At 28.9% G+C, this 26,673-nt stretch overlaps 1 protein-coding gene and 1 pseudogene across 2 annotated transcripts in view; both read left to right on the plus strand.

Annotated features, from left to right (window-relative positions):
• Positions 1–5,240: 5,240 nt before the first annotated feature.
• LOC117933814 (receptor-like protein EIX2) overlaps positions 5,241–26,673 on the plus strand; it is a 33,438-nt gene continuing 12,005 nt past the window's right edge. Inside the window, exons 1-2 of one of the 2 annotated variants that reach the window (XM_034855363.1) lie at positions 5,241–5,662; positions 5,745–6,359. In XM_034855363.1, coding sequence (XP_034711254.1) covers positions 5,281–5,662; positions 5,745–6,359 — 997 coding nt within the window. In that variant the 5' untranslated portion in view covers positions 5,241–5,280. The remainder of the gene's footprint in view (positions 5,663–5,744; positions 6,360–26,673) is intronic. The other variant, XM_034855362.1, reaches the window with a different exon arrangement.
• On the plus strand, positions 8,050–15,362 carry LOC117933820 (annotated as a pseudogene).

Below are 26,673 nucleotides of genomic sequence, written 5' to 3' on the forward strand. Positions count from 1 at the left end.
GACCCGATAGTTACAAAATTTTCGAGTCCACTACTCATCATATCTTTTAAAATTTTGGTTACTCATAAAGTATTCAAGACTTTTAGCAATGTCATATCCTTATCACTACAACTAACAACTTTGACCAATTCAAAATATGAACTTCACATGTAATAGTAATTTTAGTCACTATGCCTTGCAAAACCCAATACTTACAAAATTTTCAAGTCTACTACTCATCATATCTTTTAAAATTTTGGTTACTCATAAAATATTCAAGACTTTTAGCAATGTCATATCCTTATCACTACAACTAAGAACTTTGACCGATTCAAAAGTGTATACTTTGGAAAGTTATTACTTTTTATAGTTTAAATGTGAGTGTTATGTATTTGTCTTTTCACATATTTATATATAACCTAGATGGCCAATCAGGCCTTTACCATACATTTTTTTTTTTTTTATATATATAAACTCATAAAGCATTTTCAATTTTTTTTATAATGTATATAAGATAATGTCAATCCATTTACACTTATGAAAACGATTTTTCTTAAAAATGTCAAAGGCAATGAGGTATGAATATTTTTATATTTGGAAACTGCAGGGACCCACGAAGGGGAGCACATGCTATTGGTGTCGGTGAGGAGAAGATAGAGGAAACACATTGGGGGGTGAGTCAGGGAGGAAGGGGCGTGCCGCCCTGCCGGGAGCGTGGTGGCATGAATTAGAAATTCGTGCCACTAGCCATATGGATTTTGGACTAAAATAAAAAACAAGACTTTATTTTTGTTATTTCTTTTATAAGGATGTCATAATTAATAATTCAAAAATATTAGTAATTAATTATAAAAGAGATTTTTGCTACTCTTCGAAATTATAAAAAAGTTTATACACTCATAAAACAAATAAATGTATCTTCTAATAAATAAATTTTTATTAAAATAAATAAATATATATCTAATTTTGAATTTATTAATATGAAGTAAATTGTATGTATCTTAAGTTAGATTTCTTATTGATTAAAAAAAAGACCATTCAAGGTTTAGCTAGATGAAAAAAAAATCTTTATTTATTAGAAAATTCAAATTTTTTTTGAATGATGAATCATTGATAATGATATATAAAAATAATTTATATATCATATATTAATATTACTTTATAAATATTTTTAGTTTTTCTTTTTTAACCATAAATTTAATTTATAATTAAAAAAATTATTTTATAAATGGTATCTCTAGTCATCATACCTTTCAAGACTCTAAGCTCACAAAAATTTTCAGTATTTTCATCATATCTTTTAAAAAGCCATGTATAATGGGTCTTTTTTTTCTTAAGTTTAAGTCAATAAATCAAATTAAAAGAAATAATAAACTTTCATTATTGTATTTTATATTGTAGCGAGAGACTTAAAAAGTCATGTATAACAAGTCTTCCTTTCTTAAGTCAAGTCAATAAATAGAATTAAAAGAAATAATAAATTTTCATTATTGTACTTTGTCTTGTAGCAAGAGACTTAAAAACCCATGTAAGAGGTCTTCATTTCTTAAGTCAAGTCAAGTCAATAAATCGAATCGGAAGTTTTTCCTTTTCTCTTTTTTTAAACCAACTTCTACTATTACTTTTATTAATTATTTTGATCATTTGATTAAATATTAAATTATTTCTTCTTTTTTTTTTTTCAAGTACAAACCATTTCATGTTAAAAAATTTAAAATGGATCTAACTTTCTTTACAAGTTAAGATATCTTGATTAAGGGATAAATAATATATTGTAATATTTCAACTTTAATTAAGTTAATTTATCAATATTCAAACTAAGTTGGAGAAAAAAAAGACAACACCTCAATTTTAGTTTTCCATTACACATGGTTATTTATTTTTCTTCTTTTTCCTTTGCTTCTTTGACACGCAATGGTATCTTTAGTCATCATACATTAAAAAAACAAGATAAAGAAACATTAGTCTACATTGAGTGTGTTAATATGAAGTACATTTTGTAGATGATGAATCATTGATGAAGATAGACTAAGGAATTTTTTCTATCTATAGAATGACTTGTTAATTAAAGTTGGAATATTATAGTACTTTATTTTTGTTATCTCTTTTATCAAGATGTCTTAATTAATGATTCAAAAATGTTAATAATACCATAAAAGAGATTTTTTCTACTTTTGAAAATTATAAAAAAGTTTATACACTCAGAAAACAAATTATCTTCTAATAAATAAATTTTATTAAAATAAATAAATATATGTCTACTTTGAATTTATTAACATGAAATAAATTGTAGGTATCTTAAGTTAGATTTCTTATTGATAAAAGAAAAAGACCATTCAACATTTAACTAGATGGAAAAAAAATCTTTATTTATTAGAAAATTCAAATTATTTTTTGAATGATGAATCATTGATAAGGATAAATACTCTAGATGGGTCAAATATGGTAGATAACTTGCTTCCAATAAATATTACATTAAATTTTTTTGGAACTTATATTTATGCTAACTAAAAGCAACCTCTATATGGATTCAATATAGAGGATGGTGTGACTGTAATAGTTATTTCTTTAAATTTTTGGCCGTGTATTGTCACTTAACCACCACTTATAATAATAATAATGATGATGATGATAGAGGAAACTGCATGGGACCCACGAAGGCATGGGGAGTACACGCTATTGGTGTCGGTGAGGAGAAGATAGAGGAAAGAGTGAGGGAGCAAGGGCGGGATGGAGTCAACAAGAGCGTTGACTGAGGATAATAAAGGGGCACACCGCCCTGCCGGGGCGTGGTGGCATGAATTACTCGGGCGGAGCGACATGTCACGTGGACCGTGGCGACTTGCAGACACGGAGGGGTAGCGTTGTCTAACGGATTTTAGAAAATTCGTGCAACTAGCCATATGGATTTTGGACTAAAATAAAAAATAAGACTTTATTTTTGTTATTTCTTTTATCAAGATGTCTTAATTTATAATTCAAAAATGTTAATAATAAATTATAAAAGAGATTTTTGCTGCTCTACGGAATTATAAAAAAATTTATACACTCATAAAACAAATAAATGTATCTTCTAATAAATAAATTTTTATTAAAATAAATATATATATATATATCTACTTTGAATTTATTAACATGAAGTAAATTGTAGGTATCTTAAGTTAGATTTCTTATTGATTAAAGAAAAAGACCATTCAAGGTTTAGCTAGATGGAAAAAAAATCTTTATTTATTAGAAAATTCATTTTTTTTGAATGATGAATCATTGATAATGATATATAAAAATAATTTATATATATCATATATTAATATTATTTTATAAATATTTTTAGTTTTTCTTTTTTAACCATAAATTTAATTTATAATTAAAAATTTTATTTTCTAAATAAATATATAAAAAAATAAATTTATGATATATGAGAGATACATATCTTATATCTTAGTATGGAATTAACATATTTCGTGTAAAAGGAATAAAAAAAGAGTGAATAATATATTTCATCACTTAAACTATCTCATCATTAATTAAATATAAAATTTGATGTAATATCTTCTCTTTTATCCTATATGATGTTACATTTGATCAACCAAACATAACCTATAAAGCTAAAATTATAGAAATGAAATGTAAGAGACCTTACTGAAAAATTGAAAATAAAATTATTGATTTTTGAAAGTAAATATTGATAATATTATAAAATTTTCACTAACATAAATTAAAAAATTCAAGGAAAAAAAAACATAACACTATCCTCACAATTCAATTGTTTTTTTCATATTAGAAATCTTTATAATCAACTTTCCTTTTTATACGTTTTAAAAAGATTTTTTATTACTAATTTAGATTAAAAAAAAAAAAAAAAACCTTTCAACCAACCACACATGACACATGTTGGTGGTTGTTTTTAAATTTCAATAAAAGATTTTATAATTATTAAGAAAAGAAAAAAATGTTAAAAAAGTGATTATTTTTATTTGGTTTTATTATGAAATATAAGAAAGTAAAAATATATAATTAAAATTAATAAAAAACTTATATATTTTAAAATTATTTAATCTTTATTTTTAAAAATTAAATAAATAAAATAATTTTAAAATAAAATATAAAAATAATTTATTAATTTTAAATTTATTTTTTATTTCTCTTTCACTTCTCCTTTAAGACGTGTTGCGTGTAAAATACCATAACGCAAGTCACATCACCATGCTCAAGATTTCAACATGGTAGGTGTAGCTTTTGAAGTGTTTTCCATGTGATTAATACTTGGACACCTAAATTTTCTTTGGGTGGGGTTGGGCTTTCGTAAGTTTCTCTACAATTTTCTCCTACTTGGAAACAAAGGAATGGTCAAAGAGAAGAACTCAGTGAAGAGAAGATTGAAACGGACTGGATACAGCCTCGCCTTCTCAAGTCTCCATGCATGCCTCATTTTTCCCATATGATAAATCAATGGTCGGAAAAGCGAGCTTAACATGAACAAACATAATAAAATCATTAAATTTTTGGAATAATAATAATAATTTGATGAAATTAATAAATGATAAGGATCAGGAAGATGTTTAATGAAATTTTAAATTAATAATAATTAGATGTATTTAACACAAACTTTTGGAGAGATTAATGAAATTAATCATATAAAAATTTCTCTAATTTTAATTTTAGAATAAATATTAACAATATTTTTTTCAAATATAAATAATAATATTTGAAAAAATCATCTGTAAATTGTTTTTTCAATTTTTTTCTCTAATTGTCATTTTAAATGAATATTAAAATCCTTTTAGTAAAATTTATGAATTTAGTAAAATATTAATATCTATATTTTATAATTTTTAATAAAGTTTTATCATTTTTAATAATAAAAAATTATATAAGTTGTGTTTGTCTTATTAGTATCACTATTTACAAAATTTATCTTTAAATTATTTATTTTAAAAATTATTATTTATCAAGAATCATTTTTATAAAAGGTAAAAAATAATTACCATATAAATATAAATTAAAAGTGGAGGTTATATTTGTTAATTATTTTTAAAAAGGGATTTCAAAACATTACTTTCTCCAAAAATAACAATAATAATAATATAAACACAATATTTACTCAAAATATTATGTAAATGAAAAACTTAAAAATAATATATATTTGTTTTTTTTTTTTAATATTTTTAGTCATAATTAAAGGTCATCTACTCAACATGTTGGTGGGAATGGTATATAAGTCAATGCCTGCTTTGCTCACAAATCAAAAACCAAAACTTGCTAATCCTTGTTATTACACACTATCCTTGCTCTGTGTTGAACATGGCTACAAGCCCCTTTCGATATTTTATTTCCCTTTTTCTGCTTTTGCTCTGTTTCGAAGCCTGTTTGAGGGTGGGTGATGCTAAAGCTGGGTGCATAGAGAGGGAGAGACAGGCTCTCCTTCACTTCAAACAAGGTGTTGTCGATGACTATGGACTTCTTTCTTCGTGGGGGAATGCGGAGGACAAAAGAGATTGTTGCAAATGGAGAGGAGTGGAGTGTAACAACCAGACGGGTCATCTGATCAGGCTTGATCTTCATGCTCCGCTTGATGGAATGGGTTTTCCCCAACCCTTGACAGGTAAGATATCTCAGCTTGGTCCTTCATTGGCAGAGTTGCAGCACTTGAAGCATTTGAACCTCAGCTGGAATGATTTTGAAGGTAATTATATACATATATACCTTGTGAAAATTCATCAGCTTGTCTCAGCAGAATATAATTCTCTCTTTTCCCAATTTTACAGGAATTCTTCCCACTCAACTTGGAAATCTTTCCAACTTGCAATCCCTTGATCTTGGCTATAATTTTGGGGATATGAGCTGTGAGAACCTTGACTGGCTTTCTCACCTTCCTTCGTTAACACACCTTGACTTGCGTGTTGTTAATCTTGGTAAAGCAATCCATTGGCCCCAAGCAATTAATAAAATGCCTTCCCTAACTGAGTTATACTTGAGCCATACTCAGCTTCCTCCGATTATTCCAACAATATCCATTTCCTCCACTTCTCTTGCTGTGCTTGATCTCTCCACGAATGGTCTCACTTCTTCAATATACCCATGGTTGTTCAACTTCAGTAGCAGCCTTGTTCATCTTGACCTCTCTATTAATGATCTAAATGGTTCAATTCCGGATGCCTTTGGAAACATGACTACTCTGGCATATCTTGATCTCTCTTCGAACGAGCTACGTGGTTCAATTCCGGATGCTTTTGGAAACATGACTACTCTGGCATATCTTGATCTCTCTTCGAACGAGCTACGTGGTTCAATTCCGGATGCTTTTGGAAACATGACTACTCTGGCATATCTTGATCTCTCTCGGAATCAACTTGAAGGTGAGATTCCGAAATCCTTGACAGATTTATGTAATTTGTCTCAGAACAATCTCACTGGACTGAAGGAAAAAGATTATCTGGCCTGCCCTAATAACACATTAGAGGTTTTAGATTTATCTTATAATCAATTGAAAGGGTCATTTCCCGATCTTTCTGGATTTTCACAGTTGAGAGAATTATTTCTTGATTTCAATCAACTAAAGGGAACTTTACCTGAAAGTATTGGACAACTAGCTCAACTTCAAGTGTTGTCCATTCCTTCAAATTCATTGCGAGGCACTGTCTCGGCAAACCACCTTTTTGGTCTCTCCAACCTGTCTGTCTTAGACTTATCTTTCAACTCCCTTACATTCAACATAAGCCTTGAGCAAGTTCCCCAATTTCGAGCCTCACGTATAATGTTGGCCTCTTGCAAATTAGGCCCACGTTTTCCTAATTGGCTTCAAACTCAAGAAGTTTTGAGGGAACTTGATATCTCTGCTTCTGGAATTTCAGATGTCATTCCCAATTGGTTTTGGAATTTAACTTCACATTTACAATCGTTAAACATTTCCAACAATCACATCTCAGGGACTTTGCCAAATTTACAAGCAACTCCTTCAATACTGGATATGAGTTCAAATTGCTTGGAAGGTTCAATACCACAATCTATTTTCAATGCTGGATTGTTGGATCTCTCCAAGAACTTGTTTTCAGGCTCAATTTCTTTATCGTGCGGGACTACTAATCAGCCTGGTTGGGGTTTGGCTCATCTTGACCTCTCAAATAATCGACTGTCAGGAGAACTACCCAATTGTTGGGAGCAGTGGAAAGAATTAACTGTTCTTAATTTGGCAAATAATAATTTTTCTGGGAAAATTAAAGATTCAATTGGCTTGTTACATTGGATGCAAACATTGCATTTACGTAACAATAGTTTTACTGGAGCACTGCCTTCATCCTTAAAGATTTGCAGAGCTTTGCGTCTTATAGATTTGGGAAAAAATAAATTGTCAGGAAAAATAACCGCATGGATGGGAGGAAGTCTGTCAGATTTGGTCGTTCTCAACCTAAGATCTAATGAATTTAATGGAAGCATACCTTCAAGTCTTTGTCAACTGGAAAAGATTCAAATGTTGGACCTCTCTAGCAACAATCTATCAGGAAAGATACCAAAATGTCTCAAAAATTTAACTACCATGGCTCAAAAAGGAAGTTCGGTCCTTTCTTACGAAACAGTTTACAATTCGAGTAGCGTACTTTCCTATGTTGATAGTACATTGGTTCAATGGAAAGGAAAAGAACAAGAGTACAAGAAAACTCTTAGATTCATCAAGAGCATTGATTTTTCAAGCAATAAATTAATTGGTGAAATTCCTATAGAAGTAACTGATTTGGTAGAATTGGTGTTATTGAATTTATCAAGAAACAATTTGATTGGATCAATCCCTACAACAATTGGTCAATTGAAATTATTGGATGTTCTTGATCTATCTCAAAACCAACTTAATGGTAGAATTCCGGATACTCTTTCTCAAATATCCGATCTAAGTGTTTTAGACCTATCAAATAACACCTTGTCAGGTAAAATTCCATTAGGCACTCAATTACAAAGCTTTAATGCCTCCACATATGAGGGAAATCCTGGACTTTGTGGACCACCTCTTTTGAAAATGTGTCCTGAAGGTGAACTTGGGGGAGACTCCTTCACTAGCGGTCTTAGTAGTAAAAAAGAGGACATTCAAGATGATGCAAATAATATATGGTTTTATGGAAATATTTTTCTTGGATTCATCATCGGATTTTGGGGAGTTTGCGGCACTTTACTATTCAATAGTTCATGGAGATATGCCTATTTCCAGTTCTTGAGCAAGATAAAGGATTGGTTGTACGTGACAACAATAGTAAATATGAATAGAATACGAAGGAGCCTGCAAGGTTAAATGGTAAGACTTCTCAAATTCTCTTTTTAGTTTTTCGAGTAAAATGTGTTAACTTCTATTTATTATCCAACAATTAAGAATAAAAAGTACACTTTATGCTAATACTCAAATCCCTCTTCTATTATTTGATTGACCTTCCACAATATATTGATGAAAGCTTAGATTTTGCAAATAGAAGCATCGATAAAATAAGCAAGCCTAAAAGATTTTAATATACTTTTTTGTAATAGTTGTGCATATTTAGCTTTCATTGTGTGAAGATTAATCTTATAGGTCGAGGATCATTGTTGAAGAATTATGATTATCAGTATTTTTATTTCTATCTTACTTCAAGTTACAATTTTTTCTTTTAAATGTTAAGTTAATTTATTGTCTTCAAATATTATAAGTACATTAAAAGTTCAATTGTAAGTAACATACTAAAACCTTCGTTTCTACTAATCAAGAAGAGTAACTCCGGAACTAAGAAATTATTCCAAATTGATGAACGTTGTTGCATTTCATCTTTGTATTACAGGACTTCAGCTGGGTTGCATCTCAAGGATTAGTAGGTGATATATGCTTTTGAGTAACGGGAGTATTTATGATGGGATAATTACATGCCTTAATGCAAAAGCTTGCCATCGGATAAATGACATCGGCATGTATTAAGTTTGCTTATTTGGTAGTTAGCATGGCTTTAAGTTTCTCGTGTTATATTCTATTTAGAACTTTTTAAACATTAATTCTTGCTATTATATATACGACTTTGTATTTTGTTGCTCTAAAATTTATTTGTTATTTTTGTAGAATCAAATATTAGAGGCCTTTGTAGGGGGGTGCTAAAAAATACTTCATCTTAGAAAAATATATTTTTTTGGCTCAAAAACAAAGTTTATTTTTGGGGAAATGCAATGTGATAATACCCATTAGTATGAAATGGGATATGCTACTACTCAAAACAGAGCACTCTGTTTTTCTAGTGCTCAAGCATGAAAGCTACTGTAACACAGAGAGGTCTGATTTCCAATCGTGAATCAAATTGCTTGAGGTACTCCATATGCAGATTGATGGAAGTCACTTTGGGCATCAATCATCTTCAGGGTACGATGATGATGGGAATTGGATCAGCGGCTGTAAAGACAAACTATGGAAAGTTTGTTAAAAAGCTCTCATTTCTTTCTTTTGGTTTCTGCTTTTGTAAATAACAGTGTCATCCAAAATTTGTGTTGGTTGCTCAGTTTTGTAAAAGCTATTCAACCAATACGAATCGCTACATAATATGCATTTTGCAGAAGATCTGTGATGATTTGGAGCTCTCTCCAATGCTCTACCAGGTTAGAATTGAAACAAGCATCTTATTTAGGAATAGTTAACAACGACGAAGAAATGCAATTTATATGTGTTTTTTGTTCCACTGAATTTTGCAGTAATCAACTTATGGAAGAAGCTAGAGCTGTTGGAGAAGAAAGTGCTCTTCATGTTTGCTCAAACAATTCAGAGGGAAGTTTAGTGAGACAATTTTTAACTTTATTTCCATTTACTCTTCATCATGAGAGCAATTTTTTGTGCATAATTGGAGCTTGAGTTTTTGCTTTGGTAGTTGTGAAGTTGCAACTGTTATTGGAATAAGAAGTCTCTACTTTTGCTTGTTACTGAACATGGATATTTTTTTTTTAAGAAGTAAATTTGCTAATTATTGTTCTTTTTCTTAGGCACCTAAGAAAAGAGTATGTACTTTTAGCAAAGACCAAGAGAAAACTATTAGAGCTTTATTTGAGTAGTGAGTGCTTAATTTGTTCTTTTTGGTGGCATATGCATGTAGTCTTAAATTTGATTTCCTTCTGCATAATCGATGCTGAATATTGTGATTTTGGAAAGATTAATGCTAGTGCTCTTTTCGTCTTTTAAATTAAATTAGATTTGTTTATGTATAGGTTTAAAGACCATAAAATGTGCACCTACATGATTGTAAGTGCTTTAGATGGTGATGATACGCTCACAGCTGCCCAAGTTTCCCATAAACTTAAGCAACAATTGGCTTATGTTCCTCATCAGAAAAGAGCTGAAGACAACTTGGATTTGAGAGATGAAGATCTTAATGGTTGTGATATAGCCAAAGCACAGTATTCCAACAATGAAACGTTGTTTTCCCTAAGAAACAGGTAACTATATCTTTATGAATTTCATGCAATTTTGTGAATTAATCTTATTTGTGTGATATCTCACATCGAATGAGGTATATATATAGGTTCTCTTAGACACGTTTGAAAGCCCATGCAAGCCCCTTAAGCCCAGAATAGATAATATCTATACTGTTAGTAGTGGGTTGTTATAGCTTGTATGCAAACTTTGTCACATTGTCACATTGTCACATACTTGCATATCTTTGGTTGCAGGCTTGCAGTATATTTGCCTGCATTTGTCAAGTACTATACTTTGGGGATGAAATTAGAAATTCATAACACTCGAGACTTAATCCAACTGACATGTTTTTTTTACTAAATACAACCTGTTGTCATTCACTACCATAGGTTGGCCACAAAATTTCAAACTTTCCATTCTTTAGGGCCCATGTTTGCCCTTTTCTGGTTCAGACCCAATCATCTTTGGTACTCATGTATGGTTTCTATTTCTAGGTTCTCATGATCGAGTGCATTAATTGCTACTTCTTTCTTTCTTTCTTTCTTTCTTTTGGTTCTTGCCTCTAGTCCATCTTCTCACATCATGTTCTCCTTGCTGCTGAACATTTTCTTTCTTGATTACCCATCATTCTGTACCTTAGGGCATAATAAGTCTCCTGGTTGCCTTAAGATATTTGTGCAACAATATGCATCAATCAAACAATACATCCCATAATCATCTCTCCGTTCATGTTAGGATCCATGCTTTAGTTCATTTATAAATTTGAAATAAGGCAATTAAGAATGAAATTGAAGATAATTATCTAAGACTTTCTAAGTAAAGTGGAATATAAAAAAGGATAGCCAATAGATTTCAGGTAGTTGATAAATGTTTTCTTGAATTTAGTTGTATTTAAAATATTTCTTCTCAATATTGATAGATTTTCTAAGGTGAATCAAGCACATGTTTCTCTTTTTGGGTAAGCTTATTCAGCTATATGATTTGTAACTAAAATCCCAATTGACATTGTAGGCGCAACGAGAATCATAGATTACCGAGTAAAGAGGTACCAGAACAGAAGATTAAAGAAATGCTTTTGCAAAGTTTCGATGATGAAACCCTAAGCTCTGTTATGAAGTAACTTTCTTTCTTTCTCTCTCTCTTCTAAAACACTAAAACAAACATCAAGATGTTTTTCTTTTGTAATATGCATGTCTTTTTTCCTCTTTCTAAGATTCAACCTTCAATAGAAATTATTCTTCCATGTTGTGTTGATGAAAACCTGCTTGTGACACCTTCCATTTCTGCATGAACTTTAGTTGAGGTTATATTCGGCTTTTGTTATTTTTATTTTTTAATTCTCTACTGCTTACATGCTTCTTGTATCCGAACAGGTGAATTGTTCATGCAGTTGAATTTTGCAACATTTTCTTATTATTCGGGGCTTAAGCTTCTGTTCATTTTTTCATTATTATATTTTTATGCTTTGTTTTTACGACTAATCCTATGCCACACAGTGAAGTGATCATAGAGAATGACTGGAAATTTGTCCAGCTTGGGCTTGCTCTATTTTAAAACATTTTAGCCATTCAAGACATCTCGTTGCAGTAGAAGGCTGGGAGTCTGCATGCCACTCAATTTTTATCTCTGAGTAACCAATTTTTGGAGCTGTTATTCTTCATTGATTTAGAAGATGAGCTGTTATTTTTTAGGAAATTTGTGTTATAATGCACAATAGTATGAAATGGGATATGCTACTACTGAAAACCGAGCAATTTGTTTTTGTGGTGTCTAAGCATGAAAGCTATTGTCACATAACGAGGTCTGATTTCCAACTGTGAATCAAATTGCTCGAGGTACTTCATATGCAGATTGCTGCAAGTCGGTTTGGCCATCAATCACCTTCAGAGGATGATAATATTGAGATTGCAGTGAAGGTTTGGGTGTTTGTCACAATGTTTGTTGAGGCGTCATCAAATGATATTTAATGACAGATGGGTTATCTGTGGGGTTTGAAGTCTCATTACATGTGGCAACACAGTTCTCGATATTTAATGACATAATGGTAAGCGAACTTTATGTGTAGTTTTTTCCCTTCTCATGGGTTTAATTGTAAGTGTCCCAATTCTCAAACAGATGAATAATGGATGGTGAAAGTATCCTACACATCATAGAACAAAGAACAAGGAACAAGGATTAGGAGTTCCCTTTACCTCTTGGAAATTTGACACATCCATCTCAAATTTCACTACTTGCATTTTCTTTTGGGAAGTTTTTATTGAAGACAGAATAATAAATTTGCATATAGCTCTGTGATATCTGTCTAACCATCCTTGCTTTTCCATTTTGCAGATTTGCATGGTAGATTTAGTGCTTAAACTATCACTGGAAGATTCTAAAGAGCCTCAAACAGCTCACATCCTTCTTTACAAGTTAGATTTATGATCAGACTGATTAAAGGTTGACTCATTTTCCCTTGAATCTGATCAAAACCTTCGACTCTCATGCTAACCCAAAAGGTTTCCCCTTTCATTTCAACAACTTAGAAGTTCATTGTTGATGATGATGTTGCTGTTATATTTATTATTATTACAACTAATTTAATAAGCAATTATTGTTATTATTTTTCTTTATCTTATAACACAATCATATGATAAATGGGGGAATATAATGTCATGACTGCTTTGAAATTCTTAACCAAACAAAAAAATGGGAAATTTTGCTGTCTATTTTAAAGCATTGTAATCAATATAGGGTATCATGATGATGAATCAAGTCAACCTTGCCCCTACATTTTTGTGGTTATGAATGCGTTGAAAGAAAGTAATATTTCATTCTGTGAATCAAACAGGCCATTAATTCTTCGAAGACTGATATATCGCTGGGACGATGATGTAAACGGTACTCACCAATGGGTTCCTGAATGGGCTGCAGTTTCTAATCCATGTGATATTGCTGGGGCTTGCGGTGTGTAGCTTGGATTGAAGCAAAACTAATGCCTCTTGCATGTACATGCCTGTTAGGGGCCTCTAATGTGGGAGACAGCGGCCTATGCTAAAAAAATTCTTCTGTTTCAGCCGCGAAATGTGATAATAATCATCGGAATTCGACTGCTTCCAAGATGAAGATGTCGATAGTGCAGCAAACTAAATATTATTATCCCATTTCTTCTATTATAGCAAATTACAGTAACATCTCACCATTATCACAATCCGGTGATGCTTGTTTATCAAACTTTGATTGTGCTGCTTCCGTGTTGGCTGCTGAACAACTAGGAGTTTGGTGGATTCGAGGACACGAGTTCGACCTTGTTTGTGAAGCTTGGGCCTAAGGGATCACCTGACAGCAACACAACAGGATCTAGGGATTCATCTGATGGCCTCCGGGACAAGGTCTTGGTTCTTCCAATTGTTCTCAGCATGACTGTCCTTGTAGGACTCCTCTGCTTGTTGTTATACCATAGTGTGTACAGGAGGAGGGCCTTGAAGAGAGCCTTGAAAAGCTCCTTGATTGTGTCCGGTGCTCCAATGAATTTAAGTTACCACGATTTGCAGCGTAGAACTGGCAATTTGCACAGGTCAGCATGTACATATACATATATAGGCTTTGAAAGGGATGAAATTGCTTGAACAAAGCCAATTAGACTTTATCAATGAGGATTAATGTTGTCTTTTTTTTTTTTTTTCATAAGGGTTTGGGAGTGTATACAAGATAGGACATTGGTTGCAGTGAAGAAGCTTGACAAGCCTTTTAGGAAGAAGGAATTCATAACTGAAGTGAACACTATTGGCTCTATGCATAGCATGAACCTGGTTCGACTCTGCGGCTACTGCTCAGAAGGCTCTCACCAGTATGCATTTCATTTCATTGCCTAATACCAATTACCACTGACCATATTTAAATTCTTATCATCCTCTTTGGGGGTCAAGCATACTATATTTTCGAGCTTGTAATGGGGTTGGAATTTGATGATTCTTCACAGGCTTCTGGTTTATGAGTTCATGAAAAACGGTTTCTTGGACAAGTGGATATTTCCCTCAAAGCATTGTCAGGACAGACTGCTAGATTGGGGAACTCGCTTCCATATAGCCATTGCTACTGCACAAGGGATTGCTTATTTTCATGAGCAGTGCAGGAACTGGATCATCCACTGTGATATCAAGCCCGAAAACGTACTTCTAGATGAGAATTTCTATCCAAAAGTTTCAGACTTCGGACTAGCAAAGCTGATGGGCAGAGAGCATTGACATGTTATCACTATGGTGAGAAGAACTAGTGGCTATCTGGATCCAGAATGGGTGAGCAACCGACCTGTTACTGTAAAAGCCGATGTCTCAGAAAGCATCTTCTGGAGATCGTTGGTGGCTGGAGAAACCTTGACATGACTTTTGATGAAGAAGACTTCTTCAATCCTGGGTGGGCTTTTAAGGTATAGATTAGTCAAGTTCTTGCTTCTGTAAATCACAAATTGTTAAGTGTTTGATATTTTATTAACGAAAAATGTCAATTCCTCTAGGAAATGAGTAATGGGACGACGAGAAAAGTTGCAGACAGGCGACTGGAAGGGGCAATGGAGGAAGAAGAGCTGGAAGAGCATTGAAAACCGGCTTTTGGTGCATTCAAGATGAGGTTTTCATGAGGCCTTCAACGGGGGAAGTGGTGAAGATGTTGGAAGGGTCACTTGAAATCAACACACCGCCAATGCCACAGGCAGTGCTGTAGCCCATGGAGGAAGGCCTAGACAATGTATACAGAGCCATGAAGAGAGAGTTCAACCAGTCCAGCTTCTTCACCATCAATAGTACCCATCCTTCATCAAGGGCTACATGTAGTTATTCCACAATGTCACCAAGATAGCAAAGGAGAAATGGAACAAATTTTGTTGCTGTCCAAGAATTTTATCCCCATGATACTTTGATACTGTCCAGAAACATAGTATTTATTGACCATTTGTTACCATATATAGGAATGGGGAATGAAACTAGTAGAGAACTTTGCATAATGTTGTTGCTAAGATTTCAAATGGTAAAAGAAATTATATTAATTGCAAAACAAAAACATAAACAATTAGGTTGAGATACGGAAATCTCGTTCTTTTAAGGGAGATTTAAGCCATTTCTAGTTTGACAATTTCAGAAATCGGTATACTTGACTTCTCTTTGGTTTGTCCCCTCAAGGATACAATGGTCCAAGTGATTTGTTGCATAGTTCACGTCAATATGCATAAAGCATAGAACTTAAAGCTAGCGCTTCACAAACAAACCTTTTTTTTTTTTTTGGCCAAGAGAAAATAAATAAATAAAAAGGAAGAAGGCAGAAGATGACTAAAAAAATGTGTTAAGTTATATGACATTAGGAGGCTGAGTCAAGGCTAATCATAAAGTTTGAAATCTTCAACAATTTCAAAATAATTCAATCTCTTAAATTTTATAAGATAAATCCCATTAACATAAATGATATTTAATATTTTTAAATTTCCATAATTTTACATTTGTAACTACAAATTTAATAACCCATTATGCCAACTTTAATCCCTATAACTTTCATATATAACCAGAACGTTAGTAACTAGTTTAGATTAACAACTTTGTTCCAAATATTCTTAAATCTAACTCTAATATTTAATTACTTCATGTGATTTACATTGGCCTTGAAAACTTGAAATTATTGTTAATTCCTCCTTAAGGTCATTCAGGTAAGTTCAGGAGAATAATGACATTAAAAGGTGTATGTCAATTTTTATTAGATGATGTAAAAATAACAAAAAAAAAAAAAAATCGGATTTTGGTGACGAGTGATCAAGTGATCCCTATGAGTGCTTCAGCACTCATAAACACTATTACATATTTTTATTAACTTTCTAATTCCAATTTTTTCATGAAAATTATTCAACAAACTATGAAGAGAATCAAAATATTTAATTTCTAAAATTTAAAAGATTTTCAAAATTTGACAAAATTAACGTATAAGTGAAGAAAGTGAAACTTTAAGGTGAGAAGAATGTGAGGGATCCTCATATTCTTTGTACCCTTTCTCACATTCTTTGCACTTTCTCCAATTTTTTAGTGTTTTAATTTTCTATTTTTTAGGATAATTTACATCATTTCTAAGCTTAATTAATATGAATAAACAATATTATTGTATTTCTAAGTGGAAAAAAAAAATTTAAATTATAAAATTTCAAAGGTACGAAGAATGTGAAGGGGGAATACGAAGAATGTGAGAAATCCCAAATCTCCATTTCTTTGAACTTTTAAAAACTTTTTTGGACCTAATATGACTTAGATATTGATTTGATAGGTTAATTATACTTAGGGGGTGTTCAATTGATGCTTGAAAAAAATCAAAATAAAAAAAGATTAAGAAAGGAGCAAGGATACAAAGAATGTCAGGATGTGATATCCCACATCGGATATGGGGAAAAGTTTTTGACACTATATATGTAGAGACTCCTCTTAATCATGTAGACGTGTTTTAAAACCATGAGGGTCCTTTTGGGTTTAGAGCGAACAATATCTACATGGTTAGATGCAGGTCATTACAAATGGCATCAAAGCCATCTACATATTAGCAATGATACATTTGGAATTCTCGCATTCTTCGTACCCTCCTCCACTTCTTTGAACTTTAAAAAAAAAAATTGAACATCATATGATTTTGATATTGATTAAATAGGTTAATTACACTTGGTGGGTATGAGATTGATGCCCGAAATAATTGAAATCGAAAATTTTAAAAAAATTAGCAAGGGTATGAAGAGTGTGAGGATTCCTCACACTCTTCATACCTTATCAAATTTCCACTTTTTTTTGAATGTCATATGGATTGAATATTGATTAAATAAGTTAATTTAAAAGGTGTGAAATTGATGTATGAAAAAATCAAAATCCAAAAATATTAAAAAATTAGCAAAGAGTGTGGAATTCCATATTGTTACTAATTATATTATTATTATTATTATTTTGTATTTTCAATACTTCAACCAATATTTGATGTGATTAAATTTAAAATGTAAGAAAGAATTTATTAATACAATTTTCAATTAATAATTAGTACACAACTATCTTAATTTTTAAACACTGTATACTTATTTAAATTTATTTTCATATTTTTATAAAAGTGTAATTACACTTACAATTTATTGAATTTATTAATAATGTTGTTTCAAAAATCGTCCTTAAAAATAGTCTTTTGCTTATTAGAAGAAAAAAAAAATATTAAGATGAAAATTATGTAATTCAAATCGAATGCAATATCAATGGAGCCAATGAAATTTATTTACATTGTTTTTCTTTCCAAAGAATTTTTTAGTTGGAAAGAAAAAGAGACAAATTATAAAAAATAAATCTCCAATACCAATATTTAAAAATGATTTATCTATTTGTCAACACAATTTGAGTGGAAGAATAATCAAGACATGTGAAAATCTATATATCAGGAATCAAATAGGGCCCAAGAATAGGTTCCAACAAGAACCATCAATGGGTTGCCCAATCAATAACAAAAGGCCCGGTCTCATGGATCAAACAAAATGGAGTCACCACACGATAGGTTTAAACCCAAATATAAATTTCAAGTTCATATTTTCAATCCCATTTATAATTTATTTATTCAAATTAGAAATCTATTTATCAAGAATTAAGTTAGAGTGCATAGAGACCAAAGTTAAGAGAGAGGGTCATGCCAAGATTTAAAATGAACAAAATATTTATGATTTATCTATAATAAATATTCAAATAATATTAAAAAAAAACTAATTATTTTGATGATCATAAAATATATCATTATTGAAATACAAACAAATTTAAATAATAAAATCTTTTTTTATCTTAATAATTAAAAGTTACATATTTAATAAAATTAAAATTACTAATAATTTAATAAATCTTTGTGTCATTCTTATCATAATTTAAGTTGTCAACATTAATGATATAAGATGATGAAAAATGTATTTAAAATTTTAATTATTTATATATTTTTAATTTCTTATAATTATTCTAAATTTTAATAATATATAAATTATATATTTATGACATTACCAATTTGATCACTGTTTAACCATAAATCAATAATTTTTCTCATTGAATAATCAATCTAATTCTAAAAACATTGATAAAAATTAAAGAATATTTATTATAAAAAAAATAAAAGATGTAAAAAACAAATAATTTGACTAGTCAAAGTAAAGGTCATGGGTGACTTTTGGAAGCCTAGAATAACATAGGAAATGTACAAGAAATCATTGAGCTTGGCATTTATTTGAGTATTTCGAGGATAATATTAAATTTTTAATCATATAAAAACAAAAGTATATTTAATTCATTATTTTCTAATATTATCTTAGAAATATTTTTAGAGATATATTTATTTTAGAACTTATTGAGGATATTAATACAAAGATTTTGATAAATGTAATATAAAAATGTATAAATTCATTAATTTTATTTATTTATTAAATTTGAAATATACATATCATGTACTAATTTTTTTTTTTTTAAAAATTACTTTTATGAAGCCAATTCAAGGAAAAAAAAACATAACACTATCCTCACTTCTCAGTGATGTTTTATTTTATATTAGAAAACCTTATAATAAAATTTCCTTTTTACAAATTTAAAAAAGATATTTTATAACTAATTTAGATTGAAAAAAATAAAAGATGCACTTTGGTAGTTGTTTTTAAATTTCAATAAAAGTTCTTACATCAAAAGTATTAAAATTTTAAAAAAGAAAAAAATTGTTAAGGAAAGTTTGGTTTATTATAGAAAATAGAAAGAAAGTTACTTATAATTATAATTAGTAAGAAACTTAAATATTTTAAAATTATTTTGAGGTTGTTGTAAGGCATAAAAATAATTTATTAATTTTAAATCAAATTTTTCTTCTTTTTTTTTCCTTTTTTTTTCCTTGTAGTTTTTCTATTATCTATTTTTTTTTTCCTCACATTTTTCCGTATTTTCCAACAATGGGAGAGATAAAAAAAAATTTAGTTTTCCAACAAACATAAAATTTTAGTGATTACACTTTATCATTATTATTATTTTCTTTTTTTTTTTTTTAAATGCAATGGTAGTTCTAGTCATCCTGCCTTTCAAGACCCGATGCTCACAAAATTTCTAGTCTACTCATCATATCTTTTAAAATTTTGGTTACTCATAAAGTATTCAAGACTTTTAGTAATGTCATATCCTTATCACTATATCTAATAACTTTGACCAATTCAAAAAATGAACTTCACATGCAATAGTAGTTCTAGTCGTCATGCCTTGCAAGACCTGATACTCAATAATTTTTCAAGTTTAGTCATCATCATATCTTTTAAAATTTTGGTTACTCATAAAGTATTTAAGACTTTTAGCAATGTCATATCCTTATCACTAAAACTAAGAACTTTGATTAATTCAAAAAATGAACTAGAAGTACCTTGCAAAATATCAAAAGTTTGCCACTACTTTTTGTAGTTTAAATTTGAGTGTTATGTATTTCCTATCCACATATTTAGTATATAACCTAGGATGGCTAGTCGAGCCATTACCATACAATACGTATGCTTATCATTTTTTGTTAAACTCGTTTTAATGTAAAAGAACCAAAACATATTCATAAGATAATTTTCCTCTTTGTTGGGCAACTCAACTAGTTATATGGATTTTAGACTCAAAAAATTAATGTGTGTCATATTTGACAGATTAAGATAATTAGAATTAGCATCTTATGTGAAAGAAAATAATAAGTAATAATCAAAATCCAGTGCTTACTGGAAAATTAAATTTATAGAGAATCTTTTATCTTTTTCTCCTAATTCGTTTAGATATTGATAGATTGATTTGTTAATTAAAGTTGAAATATTATAATACATTTTTTTGTCATTTCTTTTATCAAGATGTCTTAATTAATGATTCAAAAATGTTAAAATAAATTATAAAAAAGATTTTTGCTACTCCTGAAAATTATAAAAAAAAAAAATTATACACTCAGAAAACAAATAAATGCATCTTCTAATAAATAAATTTTTATTAAAATAAATAAATATATGTCTACTTCGAATTTATTAACATGAAGTACATTTTAGGTATTTTAAGTTAGATTATTATTGATTAAAGAAAAAGACCATTCAACATCTAGCTAGATGGGAAAAAATCTTTATTTATTAAAAAATTCAAATTAGTTTTTGAATGGTGAACATTGATAAGGATAGATAAGGAATTTTCTTGGTATATATAAATTCAAAGTGATCTTGGACAAATTGGATCAATGGTCCCCAACCAATATTTATGATAGATAAAAGCAACCTCTCTAGATGGGTCCAATATAGTAGACGACTTGACTCCAATAGACATTGCATTAAATTTTTGTGGAGCCTATATTTATGTTAGCTAAAAGCAACTTCTCTAGATAGATCCAATGTATATAGATGATGACTTGACTGTAATAATCGTTTCATTAAATCAACTATGATTTTTTAAACCAACTTTTACCATTATTTTTATTAGTTATTTACATTTTATGATATATTGAAATTTTGTTGCAAACAATTATTTTCATTTAAATGAATATTGGATGGTTTCTTAGTCCTCTTGAATTTTTGATGATGGATCATCGGATGAGTATATGCTATTCATGTTAAGAAATTCAAAGGGGATGCAACTTTATTCTCTTTAATAGAATTTTTTTTATTTTAAAAAACTATATTTATTTACTTTATGAATATAGAAACTCTTTCTAGCTTTTTAACATAGTACCAATATCTTTGTATTTGGTTAATAACATTGATTACATTCTTCTAAAACTAAGAGTTCTATGTTCCTTCAATAATATCATCATATAGACATCACACCACAAAACACAACCAAATTTTCATCTTTATCATCAACATTTTTATTTACTAAGTTAAGATATCTTGATGAAGGATCCAATAAAGAATTAGAATATTTCAATTGTAATTTAGCCAAGTTAATGTACATGCTAATATTTAAACAAAGTAGGAGAGAAAATAAAACTAAATATCAATTTTAATTTTCCAACAAACACTTTAGCCATTACACTTGATTATTATTATTATTTTTTTTCACATGCAATAATAGTTCTAGTCATCGTGCCTTGCAAGACCCTCTACCTACAAAAATTTAAGTCTATTCATCATATCTTTTAAAATTTTGGTTACTCTTAAAGTATTCAATACTTTTAACAATGTCATATCCTTATCACTACAACTAAGAACTTTGACCAATTCAAAAGTACGTACTTTGCAAAGTTTTTACTTTTTGTAGTTTAAATATAAGTGTTATGTATTTTATCTTTTCACATAATTATATATAACCTAGTATTGCCAATCAGGCCATTACCATTCAACATGTATACTTGTTCAATTCATTACTATACAAAATTCTTATCCCTTTTTGTTAAACTCATTTTAATGTAAAAAAAACACCAAAAAATATTCATTAAATGATTTTCCTCTTTGTTGTGCAACTAGCCATATGGATTTTAGACTTCAAAAATTAATGTGTGTCATATTTGACAAATTAAGATAATTAAAACTAGCATCTTATGTGAAAGAAAATAAAAAATAATAATTAAACTTTCAGTCCTTATTGGAATTAAAATCAATAGAGAATCTTTTAATTTTTTTCTCTTAATTTGTTAAGATATTGATATATTGGCATGTTAATTAAAGTTGGGATATTATAGTACTTTATTTTTGTTATTTCTCTTATCAAGATGTCTTAATTAATAATTCAAAAATCTAGGTATATACAAATTCAAAATGATTTTGGACATTTGGATTAGTGGTCCCCAATTCATATTTATGATAGCTAAAAGCAAGCTCTCTAAATGGGTCCAATATAGTATATGACTTGACTCCAATAGACATTATATTAAGTATTTTTTGAACTTATATTTCTACTAGCTAAAAGCAACCTTTCTAGGTGGATGTAATATAGAGGATGACTTGTCTGTAATAATCATTTTTTTTTTTATTTTGATGTAATAGTAGTAGTAATAATAATAATAATAATGATAATAATAATAATAAATTTTGAACCTGGGTCTTTGGTAGATGGGCAATCAACTATGCATATTTGTGAAGAAAAACATTTAAAAACGATATATACATTATTGCAAAATATGCATATTTATGATTTATCTAATATTTCAAGTCAGTTTGCTTGGTTCATGAGATGACATTTTTTTCAAAACTTAGCTAAAAACTAGATCAAATTGACATATTCGATTGATTAGACCGACATTGAACCGGTCCACCAAGTGGTCCAAACGTCAAATTGATGAACCTGCTTAGTAGGTTCATGAGTTGCCCTTTTTTCTCCTATTTTCCAAAACATATAATACATACTTTTGCTTTTTACATTGACTGATGTGGGAAAGTTACTTTTATTTTTCCTTAGGCAAAATGCCATATACAAGCTGATCATGGGATTTTAACTTGGGTCTTTGATATGCAAAATGAACAGAAGTACGTCTTTGTGAAGAAAAGAATTTAAAAACTATATATTCATTATTACAAAATTTAAAATGAACAAAATATTTATGATTTATCTATAATAAATATTTTGAATAATATTAAAAAAAACTAATTATTTTGACTATAATAAAATATATAGCTATTGAAATCCAAACAAATTTAAATAATAAAATCTTTTTATCTTAATAATTAAAAGTTACATATTTAATAAAATTAAAATTACTAATAATTTAATAAATATTTGTGTTATCCTTATCATAATTTACACTATCAATATTAATGATATAAAATGATGAAATATATTTAAAATTTTTAATTATTTATATATTTTAAATTTTTATCATTATTTTTAATTTTAATAATATATAAATTATAAATTTATTATATTACCAATTTGATCACGGTTTAATTACAAGTCTGATCATTGAACCGTGAATCGATAATTTTTTCCATTCAATGATCAGTCCAATCATGAAAACATTGATAAAAAATAAATAATATTTAATATAAAAAACAAATAATAAATATTAAAAACAAATAATTTGACTAGTCAAAGTAGAGGTCATGAGTGGCTTTCAGGAGCCTCAAACCATTTCGCTAACATAGGAAATGTCCAAGGAAGCCTCCAACCATGAATCTGTGAGCTTGGCATTTATTTGAGTATTTCGGGGACAATACTTTATTTTTAATCATATAAAAACAAAAGTATATTTAATTCATTATTTTCTAATATTATCTTAGAAATATTTTTATAGATATGTTTATTTTAGAACTTCTTGAGGATATTAATACAAAGATTTTGATAAATGTAATATAAAAATGTAGAAAGGCATTAATTTTATTTTATTTTTATTAAATTTGAAATATACATATTATATAGTAATTTTTTGAAAAAAAAAAATATTTTTATGAAGCCAAATCAAGGAAACAAACATAACACTATCCTCACTTTTCCATTGTGTTGCTTTTCCAATTAGAAATCCTTATAATCAAATTTCCTTTTTATAAATTTAAAAATATTTTCTATAACTAATTTAGATTAACAAAAAAAAAAAAAAACCTTCAACGGACCACACATGTGATACACTTTGGTAGTTGTTTTTAAATTCCAACAAACATTCTTACATAAAAAATATTGAAAAAGAAAAAGGAAAAAAGAAATGTGAAGGAAAATTTAGTTTTGTTATAGAAATTAAATAGAAAAGAAAGTTAAATATAATTAAAATTAGTAATAAATTAAAATATTTTTAAATTATTTTAAGTTTGATGTAAGGTAAAAAATTTATTAATTTTAAATTAATTTTTATTTTTTTATTTTTTTATTTCCTTCTATTTTGTTTCTCTATTTTCTTTATTTCCTTCTTATTTTTTCTTACGTTAATAAGCAACAAACATAACCTAAAGTTTTAAATATATATAAAAAAAAAATCAATTTATAAAGTAAAATATGATCATTCAAATCATGTTACGCGTAGAATCTATAAGATGAATCAAGTCATGTAACCATACTTAAGATTTCAACATGATAGGTATAGCTTTTGAAGACTTTTCCATGGGATTAATCCTTATACTTGGAATTTGTTTAGGTGGGGCAGGGCTCTTGTAAGTTTGTCCGCAATTTTCTCATACTTGGAAACAAAGGAATGGTCAGAGAAAGGAACTTAACAAAGAGAAGGTTGAAACGGACTGGGTAGACCCTCACCTGCACCAAAGGTTCGTATGATCTTCATGGACGGCAGGCCGCGGGGCCTTCTCAACCCTCCATGCCTCGCTTTTCCGCTTATAAAGAACAAACAAAAAGGACTTGAGGCGAGCTCGACACGTAGAAACAACAGCCCATGCAGTTTGGGAGATCACAGAGTGAACTATTGGAGTCTGGGCTTTTGTTTCTTCATGTCGATCTGGCTTCTGTCTTCCGGCGGAAGAGAAAAAAAATTATATAGACATGTGTGGGAAGATCTCCTGGCTTTCTCAATACTTTAGAAATGGAAACAGGCCCAGTAGTACTGTACTGCTAAGAATCCTCCTTGTTTAGTTGTATCATTATAATTACAATAGTATTATCTTCAAAATAAAATTTATGCATGTGGGGATGTGTTTTCTATCTTTTGTTTCAAATAGTATCATCTTCATTTGGAAGTAACATAAGTTGAATTTCTTAGAGGACAAATGCTACTAGGGTGAGTTTATTTTATTTTATTTTGTTTTATTTTTATTTTTATTTTTTTACAAAAGTTGCAAATAGTACTATTTGAGGATGCCTTGACAATATAAATATTTTTTTTTACTTCACAAAATAATCAAAATTCTTATTCCAATTGAGAATTTTGAAAGAGAAATTGTTAGTTTGGAAATTATAAAAGAAATTGTTGCTAATCTTCAGAATTATAAAAAGTTTATGCACTTTGGTAGCCTTTAAAAAAAAACAAATAAGTATATCTTCTAATAAACAAAAAATTATTAAAATAAATAAACATTAGTCTACATTGAATGTGTTATCTTGAAGTACATTGTAGCTATAAATTTTTTAAGGATTATTAAAGAAAAAGACCATTCAATATTTCTCTAGGTATAAAAAAATCTTTATCTATTACAAATTAATTTCTGGATGATGAATTATTGATGAAAATAGGCTAAGGAATTTTTTTGGTCTATATAAGGGGTTAGTCTTGTTTATGTGGCACATCTTCCACTTGGATCTTGTAATATCTAAATTCATTGACTTGACTTAAAAATTTTGAGAAATAATAAACCCTTCATTTCCTATAGTAGATGACTTAAAAATCTATGTTATATTATTTTTTTTAAAGTCAAGTCAATATATCGACTATGATTTTTTAAACCAACTTTTACCGTTACTTTTATTAGTTACTTACATTTTATGATATATTGGAATTTTATACAAGTGGACTATAAGATTTGAACCTGGGCCTTTGGTTGATGAGCTATTAAGCTATGCATATTTGTGAAGAAACACATTTAAAAACTATACATAAACTATTGCAAAATTTAAAATTAATATAAATAGTTATGATTTGTCTAATATTTCAAGTCACTGTGCTTGGTTCATGAGATGCCATTTTTTCAAAACTTAGCTAAAAACTAGATTGAATTGACGGATTTGATTGATTGGACTGACATTGAATCGCCCCACCGAGTGGTCCAAACGTCAAGTTGATGAACATATAATACATACTTTTTTGCTTTTTACATTTCTAACTAATATGAGAAAGTTACTCTTGTTTTTTCTAGGCAAAATGCCATACAAGCTGACCATGGGATTTAAACTTGGGTCTTTGACATGCAAAATGAATAGAAGCATGTCTTTGCGAAGAAAATATCGAATTTAAAAACTATATATATATATATATTATTGCAAAATTTAAAAAGAACAAAATATTTATGATTTATCTATAATAAATATTCAAATAATATTAAAAAAAACTAATTATTTTGATGATCATAAAACATATAGTTATTGAAATCCAAACAAATTTAAATAATAAAATCTTTTTTTATCTTAATAATTAAAGTTACATATTTAATAAAATTAAAATTACTAATAATTTAATAAATCTTTGTTTCATTCTTATCATAATTTAAGTTATCAATATTAATGATATAAGATGATGAAATGTATTTAAATTTTTTAATTATTTATATATTTTTAATTTCTTATCATTATTTTAAATTTTAATAATAGATAAATTATATATTTATGACATTACAATTTGATCACAGTTTAACCATAGATTTGATCATTAAATCGTGAATCAATAATTTTTCTCATTAAATGACTAATCTAATTCTAAAAATATTGATAAAAACT

This window comes from Vitis riparia, chromosome 16 (assembly GCF_004353265.1).
Source record: "Vitis riparia cultivar Riparia Gloire de Montpellier isolate 1030 chromosome 16, EGFV_Vit.rip_1.0, whole genome shotgun sequence".
In the NCBI taxonomy this organism is placed as follows: Eukaryota; Viridiplantae; Streptophyta; class Magnoliopsida; order Vitales; family Vitaceae; genus Vitis; species Vitis riparia.